Source organism: Mobula birostris, chromosome 31 (genome assembly GCF_030028105.1).
Source record: "Mobula birostris isolate sMobBir1 chromosome 31, sMobBir1.hap1, whole genome shotgun sequence".
NCBI classification, from domain to species: domain Eukaryota; kingdom Metazoa; phylum Chordata; class Chondrichthyes; order Myliobatiformes; family Myliobatidae; genus Mobula; species Mobula birostris.
Window position 1 is genome coordinate 19,797,090 of NC_092400.1, and position 24,062 is coordinate 19,821,151.

Consider the following 24,062-nt stretch of genomic DNA (forward strand, 5'->3'; position numbering starts at 1 on the left):
TGTGCTGTGTGCGACATCTGCCCCAGACTGGCTCCCAGGTTCAGCCATCGGAGACGATGATCGAGCGAATCGAGCTGTCGATGCGATCACGCGTCGATTGGTAAGCCTGCCGCCGATGGGTGGCGATTACCCCGTGGAGCGGCAGATTCGTTCGTGTCCGGCACTTTTGTAAAACGCATGATAACTCATGGTAGTTTATGGCTGATATACATCAAAGCTTCATAACAGAGATGTTGCCAGTTTATTAATGGGAAATGCCTTTAAGAAATTGAAGCTCTCATCCACGTACATCTTCTATGAGGCCTAGTGCGGCGCTGGACAACTTGAAGTAGACCTAATTGTTTTCTGTTCTCGCCCCAGTTTTTAGTTCCATCTTCTATGATGGCCAGCGTTCACGAGAGTATGTTTTTTAATCCTATGATGGCAAACGGTGTGGTTCACGCAAACATTTTTGGAATCAAAGACTGGGTTACCCCTCACAAAATCTCAATCCTAATTTTGTTGCACGAAATGGCCACTTGTAAGGGACAAGGGACACCTGAGGTTGAAACGAGACGTCTCCAAATGAACAAATTAAATTTACCGTTGCTGCAGGTGAGGGTACCTCTTGGTTATGAATTCATTTCCAGTCTGTTTTATTAATTTATTAAATGTATACATGTCTGTACTTTCGATTTAGGGCCCAGATATGACATTATTTCAGTTGTTGAAGACTATTGGAGCATGTTGCCCTAAATTAGCAAGTTCCGTCAGTACAAGGTAAATTGATCATTTGTGCAAATACATGAAGTATTAAAGAGTTGTGGAATATGGTAGATGTATTGAACAATGAATTGCAGAAATGTGACTAAAGCCAGATCAGAACAAGTTTATTTATTGTTACAGACATATGTCGTGAAATTTGAAGTTTTCTGGCAGTAGTGCAGGCATAATAAATTATACATGCAATAAAAACAGAGCAAAGAGGAATAGCAAGGTAGTGTCCATTCGCCATTCAGAGATCTCATGGCGGGAGAAAAAGCTGTTTCATAAATCGTTGAATGTGAATCCTCAGTCTCTCATGCCTCCTCCCTGATGGTAGTAAAGAGAAGGAGGCACCCCCTGGATGTTGAGGATCATTAATGCTGCGTTTTGAAGATGTCCTCTAGTGGGGAGGCATGTGTCCATGATGAAGATGGTGATAGGGTCTACAACCCTAGGAAATCTCTTGCAAACCTGCACATTGGAACCTCCATGTCAGATGGTGATGCAACCGTTCAGAATGCCCTTCATTGCACATCTGTAGAGATTTGCTAGACTCTTTAGTGACATACCAAATGTCCTCCAAACTCCTAACAAAGTAGAGCCTTCTTCATGATTGTATCTCTAGGGTGGACCTAGGATTGAGATATCAACACCCAGGAACTTGAAACTGCTCACCCTTTCCATCACTGACCCATCAATGAATTGATAGAAACTGAATTAAATCTGTGTTTTTCAAAAATGCTGTGCTGTGATAGGTATTGTTGCCCTAGGAGTTCTTGGTGTTTATTCCTGATTCGTGAAATCTCAAGAAATCAGGTCAAGAGGACAAGAAAACCACTTGCAAGTATTCCATAGTGCCTTCCTACACCCAATCAATTATTACTGTACCTGTTGGATATTTGGAACAAACATGGACAAAAGTAAGATAAACAGAGCCAGCCTTTGTTAAGTGTCCACCACTGATCATAGTGCCGAGTAGGTAAAGATGGGGTTTGTAACACTTCTGATATATTAAGTGGGATATTTTAGAAAAAAAAAGATCAGGCCTGGATAGCCCAGAATTGCAAAACTTTTGATTGCACAAAAACCACATTCCATCACAATCTCTCACCTCATTGCCCTGAATGTCGCCTGGTCCGCTATTGGGTTCAAGCTAGGCCACTGACCTGAATCAGTGAAAAATGCAGAAGGATGCTCAGGTTTTTTTGCCGCGTGCCAAAGATATGCATCAGTTAATTGGACATTGAAAATTGCCTCTAGTGTGTAAGTGGGTGTTAGAATCTGGGAGACATTTATGGGAAAATACAAGAATGGGTTACTGGGAAAACTAGGGAATAGAATGGTTCCATAAACCATGACAGACTCAGTAGGCTGAAATTGCAGCCTCCTATATCATAAGGAGGTTGTACCATGTCCTAAATGGGAAATATTGTTCTTTCATTGGATTTGTAGCCTGGAATCCTTTCTCAACAGCAATAGTTCAAGACAGCAGTGGTTCAAGATAGTGACTCATCAGAACCGCTAGGGTTATTAGGATAGAAAATGAATTTTAACCTTACCAATGATGCCTGTATCCCTTAAACTAATTTTTAAAAGCTAATAAGGTGGTCATGTGATTTAAAAATAGATTTCAGGTTCAATGGCTCAATATATTTTTTAAAAAACAGCCATATTAGGATCATCTTCAAATTAGAATCAGGTGCAGGAAATTGCAATATTTTTCAAAACTACTAAAGATAAATTTATTGAAAAATGTAGATTTAGCTTTTCATTGCTAAATGCAATTCAGTAACACTTTCACAATTTGCCCTTCTCAGAGTGAAGTTGATGGCTGAAGGAGAGTTGAAAGACATGGAGAACTTCTTTTTTTCCCTACAGCATGTTTTTAATGGTACAGAACCTGCAGTTCACAAGACAAGTGTCATAGGTATAAATTTTTGAAAGTTGGTTGAAGCATTTCTTAACTCTATGGTCACCAGTGTTATGTGGTCGAAATTTTTGATCGTGTAATTTGCAGTTGGAGAATACTACGTAATTTGAGTAGCTGCACTTATTTGCCATTGTGGAGAGAAATTATGGGTTGATGAGTTTGCAAACATCTGTTTGCAATCTTCAGCCAAGTATTGCTCATCCTATTGTTAAAAGAAATACTTCTATTCACTGAGCCACTATGTTTTAATTTCCTCCATTCACTTTATGTACCTGTATGTTTCCTCTTGCAAAACAAGCCAATGAATTTTGCCTGTCTTAAAAGCATTTCCTATAATGGTTCCGCTGTTTCTTGGTGCATATCTTGTACTAGATTTGTGACAAAAGTTAAATTATAATGTAATTGGAACATGATATTTTGTTTGGTCAACCCTTTTTTTGGTTTACTTTGGTTTTGTTTGACTGTAGATCCCTTCTGTCCAGTTCATGGGGGGGGGGGGGATTCTTGATTTGACGAGGGATAAGGACAGATAAGTGAAATAAAGTTCTCATTCAGGAAAACAATTTACATACTTTTCCACCACATTTGGTGACACACAATTCATCCCATTTTGGTGTGCTCTGGATTGTAATAGTTTCACTTTTGTCCCGCAGTTGTCTTTGAAAAGGGCAATTCTTAAGGAAGGAAGTAAAAACATTCTTAAAGATAATGGGACAATGTTTAACAGGATTAATTTTTAGGCTTAGGGAATTGGTTTTATTGTGGAGAACTGATTACAAAGAACCTTTGTTCTCTGGAGTTTGGAATATAAAGTTCTTAAGGGGGCTTCAGAATAAATGTGCTTGCCTCTTCCAGTGGAAAATCTACAAATTGTTCTTATGGTCTCTGGGAAAGGGTAATTATTTATACATAAAATGAAATTTTCTTTTCCCAACCAGGGTTAGTGAATCTTAAGAATTTGCTATAATGTTTTGTTAGTTACAAAAGAATTTTCTTGCATGAGGGAAGTATGATACTTGGCTTTGGACATCAGTTCCTCGAACTCTTATTTCTGCTTGTTATGACCACCTAGACCGAAAGGTAAATTCATAACTTTACAATGTAGAGCCATAAATATTATTACGTAATTCTAAAATATATTCTATAGCAATTAAATTGTGTGCAGGGCCACAGTTTGAAAATAGGTTCTTCTCAGTGGGTAACTAACGTTTAACATTTCTGCAGGTCTGTTCTTACGGCACATGATCCTAGCTTACAACAAACTGTCCTTCAGTCAGGTTTATAAGCTTTACACTGCTTTACAACAATATTATCAAAGCTATGAAAAGATGTCGCCAAGATGTGCGGAAACAGAAGATACAGATATGGAATTAACATCATTAGATCTTGAAAGAAAAATGGAAAAAGAGGAATTAGAATTTCCATTAAGGTAATATTATTCTCAATCACTTAAATAGAATGAAACTTTGGAAGGGAACTTCCTTTGTTAAGCAAAGCATTCTTCTAGATTTTTTTTGTCAGTACTTGGTTAAAGTATTTTTAACATATTTTCGAACTTCTGAATCCTCTCAAATCAATATTCTACTTTCTTGGGGTGATGTTCAGATCCTTTGGGTGTAACAGATTGAATTTCTGCAATCCATTTAACAGGCAGCACTGAAAGTTTATTTGATTGATCCTTGGGATAAGGGAATTTTGCCATGGAGATTGATTATGTTTTTTGGAAAAAAAAGCTATTCAAGAGGATCTATAAAAACTAATGCTAACAGATCAAAAATCATTGGCATCTGGTTATTAAGACAGAATTTTATTACTGTACTTTTTTGGCTGTTTTTCCTCCTGATTTCTATCCATGGAATTTGGAAAAGTATTTGAAAACATGCTATAGTTTTTTCACCTACTGTCAATGACCTCAGGTGCCCAGAGGTACAATATTCCTCTTTGCTTGTAACGAAAAGAACTACTTCAAACCCACTTGACTTAGGATCTTGTACTTTACAATGTAGAAACAATATTTGATAAGCCATGCACAATGATTTTAAAGTCAATAAAATATAATTATAAATAATTCTGCCTGTCCAAATGCCATAGTTCTCATTCAGTCTATTTGAACTTTATGCTATGATTATCACATAATTTAGTTATTTGGAACATTTTATTAATTAATTGCAGTTCAAATTTTGCTTTGAGGTCAAATATCTGCATCTTGCAGATTAGCTCATTTGCAACTTTTTATGGAAGGTTTCTAGACTGGCTGCTAAGTCAAGATTTACTTAAAATAAAATAGACATTAAGGTAGAAATAGGATAGACAAGTAGGCAGAGGGATTTGGATGGCTCTGTTGATTTAAAAAAAATAAAATCGAATCCTTAGAAAGAGGTGACATAGGATCAGAAGATACAGAGTCCTTGTGAGTAGAATTAAGAAACTGCAAGGGTAAAAAGACCCTGATGGGAGTTATATATAGGCCTCCAAACGGTAGCCAGAATGTGGTCTACAGATTGCAACGGGAGATAGAAAAGGCTTGTATAAAGGACAATGTTGCGATAGTCATGAGGGATGTAGATTGCAGGTAGATTGGGAAAATCAGGTTGGCGCTGGATCCCAGGAGAGGGAATTCATAAAATATATACGAGATAGCTTTTTAGAGCAGCTTGTAGTTGAGCTCTCCAGGGGAGCTTATAGTAAAGGAACTGTTAGGAGGCTGTGATCATAATACATTAGAATTCACTCTGCAGTTTGAGAAGGAGAAGCTAAAATTGGATTTGTCAAATTTCATTGGAAGGGGAGACTAGCAGGGATGATGGCAGAACAACAATGGCTGGAGTTTCTGTGGGCAATTCAGAAGGTGCAGGAAAGATATATCCCAAGTATAAAGATGTATTCTAAGGAGAGCATGAGGCAACCGTGGCTGACAAAGGAGAGGGCATATAATATAGCAAAAATTAGGGGGAAGCTAGAGGGTTGGGAAGCTTTTAAAAACAAAAGGCAACTAAAACAGCAATAAAGAGAGAAAAGGTGAAATATGAAGGTAAGCTAGTCAATAATATTGAAGAGGATACAAAAAGTTCTTTCAGATATATAAAGATTAAAAGAAATGAAAGTGGATATTGGACCACTGGAATATGATGCTGGAGAGATAGTGATAGGGGCAAAGAAATGACGGAAGAACTTAATAAATACCTTGTGTCTATCTTCACTGTGGAATATAACAGCAGAATGCCAAAATATGAGTGTCAGGGGGCAGAAGTGAGTGTCTTTGCTATCACTAAAGAGAAGGTGCTTGGGAAGCTGAAAAGTCTGAAGATAAATGTGTCACCTGGACCAGATGGACTACACCCCAGGTTTCTGAAAGAGGTACTGTAGTAGATGTGATTGTGGAGGCATTATAATAACCCTTTAGGAATCACTAGATTCTGGAATGGTTCCAGAGGAATAGAAAATTGCAAATGTCACTCCACTCTTTAAGAAGAGAAAGAGGCATAAGAAAGGAAATTATAGGCCAGATAGCCTGATGTTGGAGTCAGTTATTAAGGATGAAGTTTTGGGGTACTTGGAGGCACATGACAAAATAGGCCAAAGTCAGCATTGTTTCCTTCATTTGGAAATCTATTGGAGCTCTTTGAAGAAATAACAGGCAGGATAGACAAAGGAGAGTCAGTGGATGTTGTTTATTTGGATTTTCAGAAGGCCTTTGACAAGGTGCCGCACATAGGTACCTTAACAAGTTAAGATACTGTGGTATTACAAGAAAGGTACGAGCATGGAAAGCAGATTGGCAGGAGGCAGAGAGTGGGAATAAAGGGGACCTTTTCTGGCTTGTTGCCGTGACTAGTGATGTTCTGCAGGTGTTGGTGTTGGGACTGCTTTTCATGTTATATGTCAGTGATTTGGATGAAGGAATTGAGGCTTTGTGGCCAAGTTAGTGGATGATACAAAGATAGGTGGAGCAGCAGGTAGTGTTGAGGAAGCAGGGTGTCTGCAGAAGGACTTAGACATATTAGGAATGGGCAAAAATTGGCAGATGAATTATAGTGTAGGGAAGTGCATGGTTATACACTTCTGTCGAAGTAATATATTTTCTAACTGGGGAACAAATTCAAAAATCAGAGGTGCAAAGAGACTTGGGTTCCTCATGCAGGATTCCCTAAAGATTAACTTGTAGTTTGAGTTGGTGGTGAGGAAGGTAAATGCAATGTTAGTATTGATTTTTGAGGGGACTAGAATATAGGAGCGAAGATGTGGATGCTGAGGCTTTATAAGGCATGCTTCAGTCCATGCTTGGTATATTGTGACCAGTTTTGTGCTCCTTATCTAACAAAATATGTGCTGACATTGGAGAACATCCAGAGTAGGTCATGAGAATGATTCCAGGATTGAAAGGGTTAACATGAGTGTTTGATGGCTCTGGGCCTGTACTTGCTGGAGATTAAAACAATGATGGTGGATCTCAGTAAAAACTATCGAATATTGAAAGACCCAGATAGAGTGGATGTGGAGAGGATATTTCCTATGGTGGGGGAATCTAGGACCAGAGGACACAGCCTCAGAGTAGAGGTTTACCTATTTAGAACAGAGATGAGGAAAAAATTCTGTTTAACAGAGATAATGAAGTTAGTGACAGAGGACCTTTATCTCAGAAACAAGTTGAATATTTCTTTGTTCAACAGGTATAGTATTCGGTAAATATTCGGTAAATCATTGCCACAAATGGCTGTTATTTGGTTTATTTAAGGCGGAGGCTGATGAGTTCCTCGTTAATCAGGACATCTAAAGGCTACAGGAAGAAAGCTGGAGAAAAGAGTTGAAAGTGCTAATAAATCAGTCATGATGGAATAGCAGAGCAGACTTGATGGGCTGAATGGCCTAATTCTGCTCCTATGTCTTTTAGATTAAATATTCATTGAACTTAAAAAGAAATGATACTACTCGGTTTTTCTGCTATAGCTTGATATCTTAGAAATGCTGGCACAACCTAGCATGGAGCTCAATTAGTGGTTTATTTTCTCTTATCTGCTAATTGCTTTTGTTTTTCCTCATTGCTGTGCTGGTGTGAATTGGATTCTGATCTCAAGGTTCTAGTGCTGCTCTTAATTATGTGTGTGTTTTACAGATCAATTAGTATGAGAAAATAGATTTTTTTTTACTAACCTTGTCCCTCAATTTCATTACTCTTAGTTCTCTAATTTAGTGGAAAATTACATTTACATCTAAGGAAAATAGTAAGTTGTGGCAGATATGAACAGTAAAAAAAAATAATTTTTGCTAGAGACAAGAATGTTATCTTATATTTGATCAGTTATGTAGAAACTACCCATTTTGTTAAATTCTTTTAAATTGGATCAGTGCAAATAAAATAACATTAAAGTTGAATTTATTGTAATATACATATATCCATGTATGCACAGGTGCAATGAAAAACTTAAGCATAAGCATCTGGTGTTGTTACGCTACAATACCTCGCCAGAGCTGATAAAATGGAAGGAAAAAGTTTAAATAATTATCTGATACTTGTTTTTTAACATTTGTGCTATTTTGTTATTTAACAGAGATGAAGAAGTTAGTGACAGAGGACCTTTATCTCAGAAACAAGCTGAATATTTCCTTGCTCAACAGGTATAGTATTTGGTCTTTATTCCTTTTTGAATGGTGATGGTTTTGCATTTAATTATTAATGAGAGAAAATAATGTTCTAGGATGTCTCACAAGGTGCAAAAGGCCAGGAAGCAAGCTTTAGATTTTTCTGGTCTATCTAGCGAATTTGTTTTGAATCCCTTTACAAGTTAATGGTTGATACAGCCTTTGTGGTTCATTTTGTGTGATTAACCATTTAGAATTAAATTCTGCTTGTGTAGAATAAAATAATTAAGCCAATTCTAATATTATCACGATTGCTAAGTTCACCAGCTTTGCTTGACAGAAATAATAAATGCTCATTTTAATATTTTGCAGGCATCGTTGCTAAAAAATAATGAAAACAAGGCTCTTTCGCCAGCTGCTCTCCAGAAAGAATTGAATAATCTACTCAAATTTAATCCTGATTTTTCAGAAGCTGTAAGTATTCATGTTCTTAATCTACCAAATTCAAATTATTTATAATTTTTGTTGACGAGTTTCACAAAGAATCCACCAACTGTCACTAATACTGCTAAGTAAATGTTGACCCAGTATCATCTTTTGCATGATAAAGCTTAGCACTGATGAAACTAAGGCGAGTAAATGTTTTTAAAATTCATGAACTGACATTTTAATAATTGTTGTGCTTAGTAACTGAATGTATTTCTTCTATCTAAGAATGGTTTGGATTTTGTACAATCAAAGCCATTAATAGATTTTGTTTTCGCTGTGTTCCCAAGAATTGATTTCTTTTTTGCTTTCTATTTTGATAACTACACTAGCTTCTGGTTTGTGGCTATTACACTTAAATGCTTGCCATGTTCCCAACCTTTCACTTTGATAAGTTGTAAAAAGCTTTTTTAATAAATTGAAAATCTAGTATGTAGTTATTAAAATATTGAAAATCATTAAGACAATAACTATAATGTTTTAATATTTTTCAGCATTATTTGAGCTACTTAAATAGTCTCAGAGTACAAGATTACTTCAGTGCAATGCACAGTTTACTTCATTATTTTGATCGGCTAATCCTTACTGGCAGTGATAGCAAAAGCAGTGGAGAGGATGGGTTTGGACGAAGTTTGCGATATGCAGCTCTAAATCTTGCTGCTCTGAACTGTAGATTTGGCCATCAGTGAGTATTTTACATTCCACCTTGTTTCTACCTATAATGCACAATAAAAATATTTTACGAACAGTGCTTATGAAAGAAAATGAAGGTCTGATATCTCTAAAGAAGATTGGTGCCATTAAAAATGTATGAAGCAGTCCGTAATTGCGGTATAGAGCACTCGCAAAGTTTACAGAAATGTTTGTAACAAAAGCATTGCCACGTCAGCTTCACTAAATATTTTACTCGGTGGTAGTCTGCAAACAGCGCTGATGTACAGTACAGTGCAAAAGTCTTAGGCACCCTAGATTTTTTGTGTGAATTGTTTTAGATGTTTTTTGTCTTCTGCATTAATATGTTGGTAGGAAGGAGCAAATCTTAGATTTCCAAATATATATTTTCCAAAAAATTAAATGTTTTGTATTTCATTAAAGAAAGTAACATATTAAGTAATAGACCACTTTCAAATAAAAACTTGATTACTTTGTAGATATACAGCCAGTCCATGATTAAACAAAGATAACAAGCAGGTGCAAATGATCAATGACATAATAATGAATTTTGGTCAGGTCACTCGTCTGAGTGCTACTGGTACCATGTAACCCAGTACTACCTGTCGCATGGTCGGGTGGTCAGCGACTAAACCGACTTCCCTACCAGGCTTGCCTGGTGAGGAGGGCGGCTAGACACCCTGCAGGATGAGAAACAAGACCTGTCAAAGGGTGGATGAACCGTCTCATAGGGTCAATGGCCATCTAGCAAATACGTGCCGTGAAGCGTGGAAAGGGCATCAAAGCTTGGTCTGGCCGTTCACTGCAACAGAACTTCCCCCAGCCGTCTTGGACCCCACCATGCCGCTGGATCTGGGAGGGGATGTCAAGAGAGTGGGTCTGGACCTGTGTAACCCCCTACTCACCTAAAATCCACTCACGCACACGCTGTTCCTTTCTGAGGAGTGGGGTACCACCCCACTAACTGACTGAAAGGAACCATCATCATCCTATGGGATGGATAGCCAGAGAGAAGTTGAATAAACTCAACAGAATTGGGAGTAGAAGGAATCAAACTGGGTGAAGGACAACCAAACTAAAAGATGAGGGTGTGGCAGATGTGACAATTTAACTTTCAAATCTTCAATGCTGTCACCATGGCAAGAGTGAGCATAGCAGCAAGACCTAAGTTGTCATGCTGCATCAGCAAGGTCTCTCCCAAGCAAAAACTTCATGACAGACAGGAGTTTCAAGGTGTGCTGTCCAAGCTCTTCTGAAGAAGAGCAAAGAAATGGGCAAGGTTGAGGACCAGAAATGCTGTGGTCGTTCATGGAGACTGAGTGCAACAGACAACAGACGCATCAAACTGATGTACTTTCTAAATCAGAAGTCGTCCAGCACTGCTATCAGCTCTGAACTCACAGAAAATACTGGAACCCAAGTACACTCCTCTATATTCCAGGGAAGTCTTGTCAAAAGTGGTCTTCATGGAAGAGTTGCTGCCAAGAAGCCATTCCCCTGAAGTGGAAACAAAGCCAAAAACACAAGGACTGGAGTGCTGAACAATGGCAACAAGTGCTCTGGACTGAAGAGTCAAGTTTGAAATTTTTGACTCAAACAGGAGGCACTTTGTCGGTAGAGGAGCTGGACAGCAGTACCTGGATGAGTATGCCGCCAACAGCAAAGTATGGCGGAGGTTCCCTACAGATTTGGTGCTGCATTTCTGCAGTTGGTGATCTGCAATGCTGAGAAGTACAGCAGATTTTCATCCATCACGCACCATGGGGGCCGCTGATCGGTCCCAACTTCATTCTGCAGCAGGAGAATAACTCCAAACAAACAACCAAAGTCATGAAGAGCTATCATCAGAGAAAAGAAGAACAGAAGTTCTGCAACAGATACAATGACCTCCACAGAGCCTCGATTTCAACCTCCTCAAAGCTGTCTGCGATTACCTGCAGAGACAACCAAGTGAGACAGCCAACGTCTGCAGAGCTGTGTCAAATTTTCCAATATGCTTGAGACAACCTACCAGCCGATTTCCTTATAAAAACTGCATGATGGTCTACCTAAGAGGCAAATATTGATTTGATTTAGAGTTTTACTGTCTACTGCTCTTTATAGTAATGTTTTTGATATCTAGGAACTTTATTTCATTATTTTTGAGGCCATCTTCGCTTTGCAGAATTTTTATATTTGTCTAAGATTTTTGCACAGTACTGTACCACTTTCAAGGAATTATGGATCTGTATTCCTAGATCCCTCTATTCCACCACACTCCTCAATAATCATAGTCATACTTTATTGATCCCGGGGGAAATTGGTTTTCGTTACAGTTGCACCATAAATAATAGTAATAAAAGCCATAAATAGTTAAATAGTAATATGTAAATTATGCCAGGAAATAAGTCCAGGACCAGCCTATTGGCTCAGGGTGTCTGACCCTCCTAGGGAGGAGTTGTAAAGTTTGATGGCCACAGGCAGGAATGACTTCCTATGACGCTCTGTGCTGCATCTCAGTGGAATGAGTCTCTGGCTGAATGTACTCCTGTGCCCACCCAGTACATTATGTAGTGGATGGGAGACATTGTCCAAGATGGCATGCAACTTGGACAGCATCCTCTTTTCAGACACCACCGTCAGAGAGTCCAGTTCCATCCCCACAACAACACTGGCCTTACGAATGAGTTTGTTGGTTCTGTTGGTGTCTGCTACCCTCAGCCTGCTGCCCCAGCACACAACAGCAAACATGATCGCACTGGCCACCACAGACTCGTAGAACATCCTCAGCATCATCCGGCAGATGTTAAAGGACCTCAGTCTCCTTAGGAAATAGAGACGGCTCTGACCCTTCTTGTAGACATCTCTCACCATGTAAGTCCTACCCTGATTAGTCCTGCCAAGTGCAACACCTCACCACCAGAATTGGCATCTTGGATGAATGACTATTTACCGGGCCAGAAAAGATTAGAGATGAAATGAGTTTAATGTTGCAGAGGGAACAAAAGGAAAAGTCTGCATTAGTGTGGAGATTAGGAGAAATTGATTGGCACAAATGTTGGCAGTTCTGTCTTGAAAGAGCTAGCAATTTGGAGGATCTGTTGCTAGGAGGAGGCAAATAAAACCTTAAAAGGACAAAAGAGGGTGAGGTTCTAAGGAGAAGGAAGCAATGCTGGCAATGTGAAATAGAGTGAATGAGTGCCTTTGGGGGAATTGAATTCATTGCTGGATGAGATTTGCAAGGGTGAACCTCAGCTTAGAGTTGCCTATAACTTTAAGTTCTGTACTTCAGTAGGATCTTTGGCCTTCTATCCTATTTGAACAAAGCTTAACAGAAGCACCTCATCTTTCAATTTGGCATGTCTTAGCCATCAGGACTTAAAATGAAATCAGCGCTTTAAGATAATTATCCCTTCCAGTCACACAGCTCAGATTTCCAGCATTGGATTTCCATTCTCTCCAGTATTTCAAGATTTGTTCCTTTGTTTATAATTCTCCCAGGCATGTCACCACAAACAGTACCACTACTTCTTGTCAGTCAGTCAGTCCCAGGAAATTATAGAGCAGTGAGTCTTACTTTAGTGGTTGGTAGGTTGATGGAGAAGATCCTGAGAGGCAGGATTTAGTGGTTGGTAGGTTGATGGAGAAGATCCTGAGAGGTTGGATTTAGTGGTTGGTAGGTTGATGGAGAAGATCCTGAGAGGCAGGATTTAATGGTTGGTAGGTTGATGGAGAAGATCCTGAGAGGCAGGATTTAGTGGTTGGTAGGTTGATGGAGAAGATCCTGAGGGGCAGGATTTAGTGGTTGGTAGGTTGATGGAGAAGATCGTGAGGGGCAGGATTTAGTGGTTGGTAGGGTGATGGAGAAGATCCTGAGAGGCAGTATTTAGTGGTTGGTAGGTTGATGGAGAAGATCCCGAGAGGCAGGATCCTGAGCAGCTGCATCACTGCCTGGTTCGGAAATTGTACCATCTCGGATTGCAAGACCCTGCAGCGGATAGGGAGGTGAGCTGAGAAGATCATCGGGGTCTCTCTTCCCGCCATCAGACACTTACACCACACTGCATCCGCAAAGCAAACAGCATTATGAAGGAACCCACGCACCCCTCATACAAATTCTTCTCCCTCCTGCCATCTGGAAAAAGGCACCGAAGCATTTGGGCTCTCACGACCAGACTATGTAACAGTTTCTTCCCCCAAGCCATTAGACTCCTCAATACCCAAAGCCTGGCTTGGCACCAACCTACTATACCCTCTACTGTGCCTACTGCCTTGTTTATTATTTATTGTAATGCCTGCACTGTTTTGTGCACTTTATGCAGTCTTGGATAGGTCTGTAGTCTAGTTTTTGTTTTTTTTCTCTTACGTAGTTCAGTGTAGTTTTTGTATTGTTTCATGTAGCACCATGGTCCTGGAAAATGTTGTCTCATTTTTACTTTGTTCTGTACCAGCAGTTATGGTTGAAATGACAATAAAAAGTGACTTGACTTGATTTATGAACATTTGGAGAGGCATAATAATGATTAGGAATAGTCAGCATGGCTTTGAATTTTTTGAGGAGGTGACTAAACACATTGAAGGTAGAGCAGTAGATGTAGTGTATATGGAATTCAGCAAGCATTTGATAAGGTACCCCATGCCAGGCTCATTGAGAAAGTAATGGGATCCAAGGGGACATTGCTTTGTGGATCAGGAACTGCCTTCCCCACAGAAGGCAAGGAGTGTTTGTAGACGGGTCATATTCTGCATGGAGGTCAGTGACCAGTGGTGTGCCTCAGGCATCTGTTCTGGGAACCCTTCTCTTTGTGATTTTTATAAATGACCTGGATGAGGAAGTGGTGGGGTGAGTTAGTAAATTGGCTGATGACACAAAGTTGGGGGTGTTGTGGATTGTGTAGAGGGCTGTCGGAGGTTACAGCGGAACATCGATAGGATGCAAAACTGGGCTGAGAAGTGGCAGATGGAGTTCATCTAAGTGTGAGGTGGTTCATTTTGGTAGGTCATATATGATGACGGAATATAGTATTAATGGTAAGACTCTTGGCAGTGTGGAGGACCAGAGGGATCTTGGGGACTGAGTCCATAGGACACTCAAAGCTGCTGTGCAGGTTGACTCTGTGATTAAGAAGGCATACGGTGTTTTGGCCTTCATCAACTGTGGGATTTGAGTTCAAGAGCCGAGAGGTAATGTTACAGCTATATAGTACCCTGGTCAGACCCCACTTGGAGTACTGTGCTCAGTCACCTCACTACAAGAAGGACGTGGAAACCATAGAAAGGGTGCAGAGAAGATTTTCAAGGATGTTGCCTGGAGTGGGAGCATGCCTTATGAGAATAGATTGAGTGAACTTGGCCTTTTCGCCTTGGAATGACGAAGGATGAGAGGTGACCTGTTAGAGGTATATAAGATGATGAGGGGCATTGATCGTGTGGATAGTCAGAGGCTTTTCCCCAGGGCTGAAATGGCTAACAAGAGGGGGCACAGATTTAAGGTGCTTGGAAGTAGGTACAGAGGAGATGTCAGGGGTAAGTTTTTTACGCAGAGAGTGATGAGTGCATGGAATGGGCTGACAGTGACAGTGGTGGAGGCGGATACAATAAGTTCTTTTAAGAGACCCTTGGATAGGTACATGGAGCTTAGAAAAATAGAGGGCTTTGGGTAGCCTTAGGTAATTTCTAAAGTAAGTACATGTTCGGCACAGCATTGTGGGCCGAAGGGCCTGTATTGTGCTGTAGGTTTTCTATGTTTATAGATTCTACTCCTTTCCACCCCATCAGAGCCTTCATTTTTTGCTTCATCAAGTCCAGCATTCTTCATCTGCTACATGTCCAACTTTCCTCAGTTCTGATGAAAGGTCATTGATCTGAAATATTAACATTATTTCTCCCTACATGATGGCTAACCAAGGTATTTCCAGCATTTTCTATTTAATTCAGTTCTGATGATAATCTCTGTAACCCTTGTTAATCCAGTAGAGCTATTATTGGCACTGTGAGTAGACATATTGATCTATTTCAAGTTGACACTCCGAACCACAATGAGCTGAGTTGCAATTGCAGGTGAAAGGAGAGCCAGCAAATACTAAGAAACTTAGTGTGCTTTTACAGTGTAATAAATCTTGAGGCAATTTATATCACATAAGTAATATATGCTTCCTTGATTTTGTATTTGTTGTTTCTTTAGTGAGCAAGCCCAATATGCTTTACAGGAAGCTATTCGCATTGCCCAAGAGTCCAGTGACCATGTTTGCCTACAACATTGCTTGGTAAGAGGGGTGGTTAGTTGAAGAAACTGTCCATTTCCATAGCCTATGTCGCTGTATAATTTATTAATAACATAAGTAGCTGGAAGAGTTTTGTTTTACTGAATGGAGGTATCTTAAGTGCAATGCAAGCTTGATGCCTATTGTGACTTTGATTTTAGAGTTGGCTTTACATACTGGAACAGATGAAGGGATCAGATAACACAGTTCTTGTTGAGCACTCTGTGAAAAAGGCTGGGCAACTTGGTCTACCTGTAAGTAAACATTTGTAAAGTAAAACATTTACAGCATTTTATGAGGAAGGTCAAAACAACTTTGTTTAGTAACTGTTCTAATAAAATTTGTGGTTTTTAACTGAAACCGTGTAATGAAACTGAAAGTACATATCAAATATTTGCAGATGCTTGTGTGCTAGCAAACCTGCAAGTTGAGTTTATATATTAGAAATTAATAGATCATGATGTAGCAAGTAACACTTTGACAACAGATAAAAGATGATGGGTGTTTTTTTGGGGGTAAAATTTAACAAGTAGAATGCCAGGGAGATTATTGCTGTGACTTCAACATTTTCTAATTCATATGAATAATTTGGGTGAATAAAATGAAGATGTGTTTGCTGACTAATGATGCAAAGACAGCTAGCAAAACAAATTCTGAAGAGGAGGAAAGGTGGTTACTAAAGGGTATGGATTAAATGAATGGCAAAAATTTAACAGGACTGATTACCTAGATAGTGAGAGACGAAATGCAGAGGGAGCAAGGTGTCCTAGTGCATTACTTACAAAATACCTAAATGCAGATACTATAAGTAATTAGAAAAGCTAATGAAGTTCACACAGGAGAATGGAGATGATTAATCTGAAGTAAATAACAAATTGTTGGAGGAATTCAGCAGGTCAAGCAGCGTCCATGGAGGCAAAGGATGGTGAATGGATGCAGGAAGAGCCTGATCAAGACTATGCTTCAGGACTTCTGCTCATCCCTCTGCCTGAACTGCTGGATTCCTGCAGCAGTTTGTTGTTTGAAACTAATAATGTTACTGTTTGTTTTGAGCTGAAATTATAAAAATAGGGAGGTTGTGGTTCAGCAGCACTGAAACCAGTTCTGGAGTACTGTATACACTGCAGGTCTCCTTGTTTTGGGAAGAATGTTAAAATGTTTGAAGCAATTGGGCAAGCTTTACCAAGTTATAACTTAGAATGACTTAGTTGACTTCTGAAGTTCAGAAGAGTGATGAGGGACTGGAATGAAACTTAACAACCTGGAAGATCTTAATAGGATGGATGTTGAGAGAGGATATTTTCAGTCTGGAGAATCTAAAACTTGAGCCATTATTTAAAAATAAAAGTCAGACTTGCCCATTTGAGCTAGATGTAGCCTTTTTTTTCCAAAAAAAGTTGTCTCAGTCATAGGTCTTTGACAAATCTTTTCCTCAAGCGGTGTCGAAATAATCTTTGAATCTTAAGGGAGAGATAGCAAGAGGATGAAAGGTTACCTTAAATAGTCAGGAATAGCCAACTTCTGCTCTTAATTTTTATCTTGCCGTTAAACCATAAGCTTGTTGAATCTAGTATTTATAGATAATCGGGAAACTGAATTAAATGGCAGAGAATATGATCTGACCTATTTCCTCACTGGACAACTGAGCATTGGCAAAGAATGGTAAGCTCTAACACACCAACAAGGGTCAAGAACAAACAAAAATATATCTCCATTTTGTTTGGGTTTTTTTCTTGTAGTACTTGGCTTCTCTGGGCATCCAATCACTAGTACAACAGAGGGCTTTTTCTGGAAGATCAGCAAATAAGCTCATGGATGCGATGAAAGATTCTGACATGTTGCATTGGAAACACGGACTTTCAGAGCTTATTGATGTAAGCATAGCACAGAAAACTGCAATTTGGAAAATGTATGGACAAAGGTACATAACAATTTATTTTGACCTTCAACAATAAGTGTATGTATGTGTGTATTTGAATGACTACTATTAATCTCATATCAATCGATAAACCAAGAACAGCTGATGGTAAGCTGCCTCTGGGTCTCAACCAATTCCATTGATTTTTACTCAGTAAATTTTTAGTGTTTTGGAAAAAACTGTTCTCTGGTTCCCAATTAATAATATAAACCAATAATTTCTTGAAATTGCTCTGTATTCTCATAAATACCCACTTGTTAGCATCAGAAAACAAATCTGTTGGTCAAAAGAAGGACTATCAGGAGAGTGGTGGTTCCCTATTTCAATATGCATATTTTCCCTCCCTCTTTAGAGTTCTGTATCATTACTCCAGAGTCCAGGGCAGGGTTGATACTGGATTTGCAATCTGGTTCTACATTTGTCCCATGTGGCACTGATTGGAGTTGCCAGAAATATTTTGCTATGATACCCATATTTTAAAAAGATTCTTGCAGTAATGATTTGTTTAATTTTCATCATTGCAGCACAATGGCACTGCAGCAAACGCAACTACTCCTGTATATGCATAGTTTGGAATCTGTAAACATGGATACCCACCAAAATAATACTGAGGCAATGGCTGTGGTGCTTTGCCACTTGGCAGAACTTCATGCAGAACAGGTGAGTTGGCTCTGATGAGGGTTTTTGTCAGCTTTTTCATGCAGGCATTACTTTCTAGATGTACAAATCAAAGATTTTGACATGGAGGCAGACATGATTGCAGATGCTGGAATCTGGAGCTAAAATAGATGATCTAGAAATGCTACACCAATCACACTTTGTTCATATTTAACAAGTATTATATAATTTCAAAGTACATTATTTAGTTAAGACCATTTACTTAAACTAGTCTTAAGAAAATATTGTTTAAGTTTGTCAGATCAGCTGATTTGCACTTCTTGGGTAGTAATTCCTTTCAACTTGGCTTCTGTATTAATGAAAAGAATGACAATCATATAACTTTTCATTGAGACTTCCTGGCAAAGCAGAGCTCCAGAAATGATTTCTTTAGTTAAAATAGAAGCAACTGATCATCAAGCTCCCTTTAATTTAGACCAACTCCTTGTTTTCTCTCTGATTTCTACCTCTGAAAGAGACCTAAGCATCAGGAATGCTGTAATAATTTAATGTTTGGCATATATTTGACTGTGAGTAATGCAACAGTTTTCTTTTTGGACATAGGGCTATTACTCAGCTGCTTCTGAAATCCTGAAGCATTTAAAAGATCGATTCCCTCCCCACAGCCAGCATGCAAAGGTATACTGACAATTTGCTTTTTACTGATTTTTTTAAAAAAGGAATAATTGTCATCGTGAGAGTTATGAATGTATGTAACATTGTTACTCCTGTTCAGATCAAGGAAAATTATTTGTTTAAAGATCTCTTTAATATTTGTCTAGATAGTAAGTAAATAGCCATTGGACATATTGTTCTTTGAACTTGGGAATTCTGACTGCTGAAGGATAGACAGTTCCTCATCTGGCAACTTGATTGGGTCTGCAGATTGCTACTTGTAGTAAACTCTGGAAATTAATGTATTTACTATTTGGCCATAAGACATAGGAGCAGAATTAGGCCATTTGACTCATTGAGTCTGCCCTGCTATTCAGTCATGGCTGATCCTTTTTCCCCTCCTCAGCCCCACTCCCTGGCCTCCCCGCCCCCCCCCCCGTAACCTTTGACGCCATGGTCAATCAGGAACCTATCAATCTCCTCCTCAAATACCATATGACCTGATCTCTTCAGCTGCCTGTGGTAACAAATTACCACTCTCTGGCTGAAGAAATTTCTCCGTGTCTCTGTTTTTAATGGACGCCCCTCTATTCTGAGGCTGTGCCCTCTTGTCCTAGGCTCCTCCACCATGGGAAATGTCCTTTTCACATCTACTCTGTCTGGGCCTTTCAACATTCGAAAGGTTTCAATGAGATTCCCCCCCCCCCCCACCATCCTTCCAAATTCCAGCGAGTAAAGGCCCAGAGCCATCAAACATTTCTCGTATAATAACCCTTTCATTCCCGGAATCATCCTTGGGAACCTCCTCGAAACCACCTCCAATGCCAGCACTTCTTTTCTTAGATAAGGAGCCCAAAACAGTTCACAATACTAAAGGTGAGGCCTCATCAGTGCCTTATAAATCATCAGCATTACATCCCTACTGTCATATTCTGGACCTCTTGAAATGAATGCTAACATTGCATTTGCCTTCCTCACCACTGACTCAATCTGCAAGTTAACCTTTAGGGTGTTCCGCACAAGGACTCCCAAGTCCCTTTGCATCTCAGATCTTTGGATTTTTTCCCCGTTTAGAAAATAGTCTGCACATTTATCTCTTCTACCAAAATGCATGACCATGCATTTTCCAACATTGTATTTCATTTGCCACTTTCTTGCCCACTGTCCTAATCTAAGTCCTTCTGTAGCCTTCCTGATTCTTCAACACTACCTGCCCCTCCAGCAATCTTCGTATCATCTGCAAACTTGGCAACAAAGCCATCTATTTTGTCATCTAAATCATTGATAAACAGCATAAAAAGAAACAGTCCCAACACCGACCCCTGCAGAGCACCACTAGTCACTGGCAGCCAACCAGAAAAGGATCCTTTTACTCCCACTTGCTGCTTCCTACCAATCAGTCAATGCTTTAACCATGCTAGTAACTTTCCTGTAATACCATGCGCTCTTAACTTGGTAAGCAACCTCATGTGTAGCACCTTATCAAAGGCCTTCTGAAAATTGAAATATACAACATCCACTGCATCCCTTTTATCTATTCTACTTGCAGTCTCCTCAAGAATTCCAACAGGTTTGTCAGGCGAAATTTTCCCTGAAGGAAACTATGCTGACTTTGTCCTATCTTGTCCTGTGTCACCAAGTGCTCCATAACCTCGTCCTTAACAATTGATTCCAAAATCTTCCCAACCACTGAGGTCAAGCTAACTGGTCTATGATTTTCTTCTGCTGCCTCCTTCCTTTCTTAAAGAGTGGAGTGACATTTGCAATTTTCTTGTCCTCCAGAACCATACCAGAGACCAATGACTTTTGGAAGATCATTACTAGTGCCTCCACAATCTCTGCCATTACCTCTTTCAGAACCCTAGGGTGCAGTGCATCTGGTCCAAGTGACTTATTAGGTTTTTCAGCTTTCGGAGCACCTTCTCCCCCATAATAGTAACTGCACTCACTTTTCTTCTCTCAGACTCTTCAACACCTGGCACATTGCTAGTGTCTTCGTGAAGACCGATGCAAAATACTCTTTTACGCCACCTCCTTGTTCCAGCCCCCCCACTATTATTTCTCCAGTGTTATTTTCTAGCAGTCCTATATCCACTCTCATCTCTTTTACTTTTTTGATATACTTGAAAAAGCTTTTTCTATCCACCTTGATGTTGTTTGCTAGCTTGCTTTCATATTTAATCTTTTCCTGCCTAATGAATCTTTTAGTTGTTTTCTGTAAGTGTTTAAAAGCTTCCCAATCCTCTATCTTCCCGCTAATTTTTGCTTTGTTGTTTGCCCTCTCTTTTGCTTTTACGTTAGCTTTGACTTCTCTGGTCAGCCGCTGTTGTATTATTTTGCCATTTGAGTATTTCTTTGTTTTTGGAATATGTCTATCCTGCACCTTCCTCATTTTTCCCAGAAACTCAAAGCCATTTCTGCTCTGCTGTCCTCCTAACTTACTTTGGCCGACTCTTCTCTCATACCCCTGTAATTTCCTTTACTCCACTGAAATACTGCTACATCAGTCTTTACTTTCTCCCTTATCAAATTTTAAATTGAACTCAATCATATTGTGTTCTGCCCTGTCATCTTCCCACTCTTCCTAATAGTCTGACTACAAGCTTTCTTTGTTGTTTTTTTTTTTAAGCATCCGTCCTGTCCTGCGTCCTGACACCCTGGTTCCCATACCCCTGCCAGATTAGTTTAAACCCTCCCCAACAGCTCTAACAAACTTGTCTGCGAAAATACTGGTCCTCCTCAGGTTCAGGTGCATCTCATCCCTTTTGAACAGGTCATACCTCCCCAAGAAGAGATCCCAATGATCCAAGAACCTGAAGCCCTGCCCCTGCACCAGCTCAGCCACGCATTTATCTGCCAGATCATCCTGTTTCTACGCTTACTGGCACGTGGCACAGATAGCAATCCAAAAATTACTACCCTGGAGGTCCTGCTTCTCAGCTTTTGCCTAGCTCTCTAAATTCTCTTTTCAGGACCTCTTTGCTTTTCCTTCCTATGTCATTGGTACCAATATGTACCAAGACATCTGGCTGCTCCCCTTCCCCCTCCAAAATGCTGTGTACGCGATCCAAGGTGTCCCCGCCCCTGGCACTTGGGAGGCAACATACCATCTAGGTGTCCTATTCACGTCTGCAGAGCCTCCTGTCTGTTCCTCTGACTATTGAGTCCCCTGTCACTACCGCTCCCCTCTTCTCCCTCTTTCCCTTCTGCACCATGGACCCATGCTCAATGCTAGTAACCTGGTCTCCATTGCATTCCCCTGGGAGGTCATCCCCCACAACAGATCCAAAATAGTATATTTATTACTGAGGGGAATGGCCACAGGGGTGCTCTGCACTAACTACCTATTCACCATCCCATTTCTTCTCCTGACAGTCACCCAGCTACCCACCTCCTGCATCTTAGGGGTGACTACTTCCCTGTAACTCCCAATTGATGATCTCCTCACTCTCCTGTACAAGCCAAAGGTCATCCAGCTTCATGAAGCTGCAGCTGGGTGCACTTCACACAGATGTAGTTTCCTAACATCCAGCATGAAAAACACACAACAGCCATTTAAACTACACTAAGTACCCTTGACACAGTAAGAAAGAAGGAAACATAACAAAAATTTACCCAGAACCAATGCCTCTTCTGTGCCGAAGCCTCCATTGAGCCAAAGCCTGGCATTCCCACTGTCACCACTGGCCCGCTCCCAACAATGGCTGCTCTGCTTGTCCCTTGTGTACTTTTATTTACTCCTCTCTGCGCTGCTCCCACTGCTGATTGGCCGCCGGAACGACACCGAATGCCTGCGAAGCTCTCCTTTTAAATAAGCGCCACCAACCTGCGAGAAATCTCCTCCCTGCACTGTTCCCGCCGCTGATTGGGACACCGGAATGATACTGGATACCTGTGAGGCTCTCCTTTTAAACGAGCACTGATGATCTGCGAGAAACCCCTCAGCGTGCTTTTCAAGTACTCAAACAAGCCTTGTTGCTGTTTTAACCATCCTTGCAGCTGGGTAGAATTAGACTGCATTTGGATTACAGGTTTCTTACCATGATCAGCCACATTTTCCCCACCCATCTCCCTTCGAGATATCAGAAAAGAAGGAAGCCATTAACCTCCCATCAAAAAGGGAATGAGACTAAGGAAGGCTCCTAATAACTAAACTTAACCCATCAACACAAGGATATGTGTCCATGCACGGGTTATGACTGATGGTTTCAAAGAACAGCTAATTGCAGCTCTACTTCACTTCCTTCTTAGCCATTGGTTATTTCAGTGGTTTTGCCCTGGAGGAAATTGGTGAACTGTAATAAACACTGATATGTGAAATCCTTTTCCTTTCAACTAGTTAGAAACTTAATTAAAAGCTGAAGACCTATTTGAAATAGATTTTGAATTGAGTTTGCAAAGCATTGCACCAATACAGTTATGTTGTTTCTCTACACTTGTGCAGTAATTTAAAATGGTCAGGAGTTTCTGGTGGAAACCTGAGATTTTCATTCGCAGTGACATGATAATATCATAACTCGTGGTAAATTATTTGGGCTGTTCAAATACAGCATACTTCCAGTAAAATGGTGGTGAGTTTGACTGCAGTGTTTTCTACGGGTCAACCAAAGTAAATATCCATAAATTTGATGTTAGTAAATAATTGCATTATTAGGATTTTCAGTGCCATAAAATATATTGCTATTATTCATCTATAGTTTTGTATGTTGCTTTTAACGCTTTATTACTCTCCCTGAAAGCTTTGGATGCTATTTGAACAAAACATCCAGTTTAATCGAGCTATGTGTGATGGGAAGTACCATATAGCTGACTCCCTAATTCCTGGAATAGCAGCACTGAATGGGCCAGAAGGATTGTATAGGTAAGTGTAAGGAATAGTCAACAAAATTGTTCGAACAACGCTAATGTTAATAACTTCATAATAAAATATCATTCACTTAACTAATACTGCACAAGTTACATTTTTGTAAGAACCTCAATTTAAGGTGGAACTCGGTGCAAAATATTTGATCTTTTAAGTTAAAGAGTAATAGAACTCTACCATCTATCTAGTCCATGTCACACTACTAATCTGGCTAGTCCCATCGACCTCCACCCAGACCATAGACCTCCGTACCCCTCCCATCCATGTACCTATCCAAATTTCTCTTAAAAGTTGAAATTGAACCCACTTCCACTGGCAGCTCGTTCCACTTTCTGTGAGTGAAGAAAGTTCCCC

General features: G+C 39.9%; 1 protein-coding gene across 5 annotated transcripts in view; it reads left to right on the forward strand.

Moving 5' to 3' along the window:
* anapc5 (anaphase promoting complex subunit 5) overlaps positions 1-24,062 on the forward strand; it is a 35,896-nt gene that overhangs the window by 3,323 nt on the left and 8,511 nt on the right. For 2 of the 5 annotated variants that reach the window (XM_072247800.1, XM_072247801.1), the window contains exons 2-14: positions 361-594; positions 680-759; positions 2,562-2,671; positions 3,899-4,103; positions 8,224-8,290; positions 8,627-8,728; positions 9,235-9,425; positions 15,576-15,657; positions 15,816-15,908; positions 17,394-17,575; positions 18,097-18,232; positions 18,794-18,868; positions 23,584-23,705. In XM_072247800.1, the coding sequence (XP_072103901.1) occupies positions 379-594; positions 680-759; positions 2,562-2,671; positions 3,899-4,103; positions 8,224-8,290; positions 8,627-8,728; positions 9,235-9,425; positions 15,576-15,657; positions 15,816-15,908; positions 17,394-17,575; positions 18,097-18,232; positions 18,794-18,868; positions 23,584-23,705 (1,661 nt within the window). In that variant the 5' untranslated portion in view covers positions 361-378. Of the gene's footprint in view, positions 1-95; positions 595-679; positions 760-2,561; positions 2,672-3,898; positions 4,104-8,223; positions 8,291-8,626; positions 8,729-9,234; positions 9,426-15,575; positions 15,658-15,815; positions 15,909-17,393; positions 17,576-18,096; positions 18,233-18,793; positions 18,869-23,583; positions 23,706-24,062 lie in introns of those variants that run through there. The other 3 variants (XM_072247799.1, XM_072247802.1, XM_072247803.1) reach the window with 3 other exon arrangements.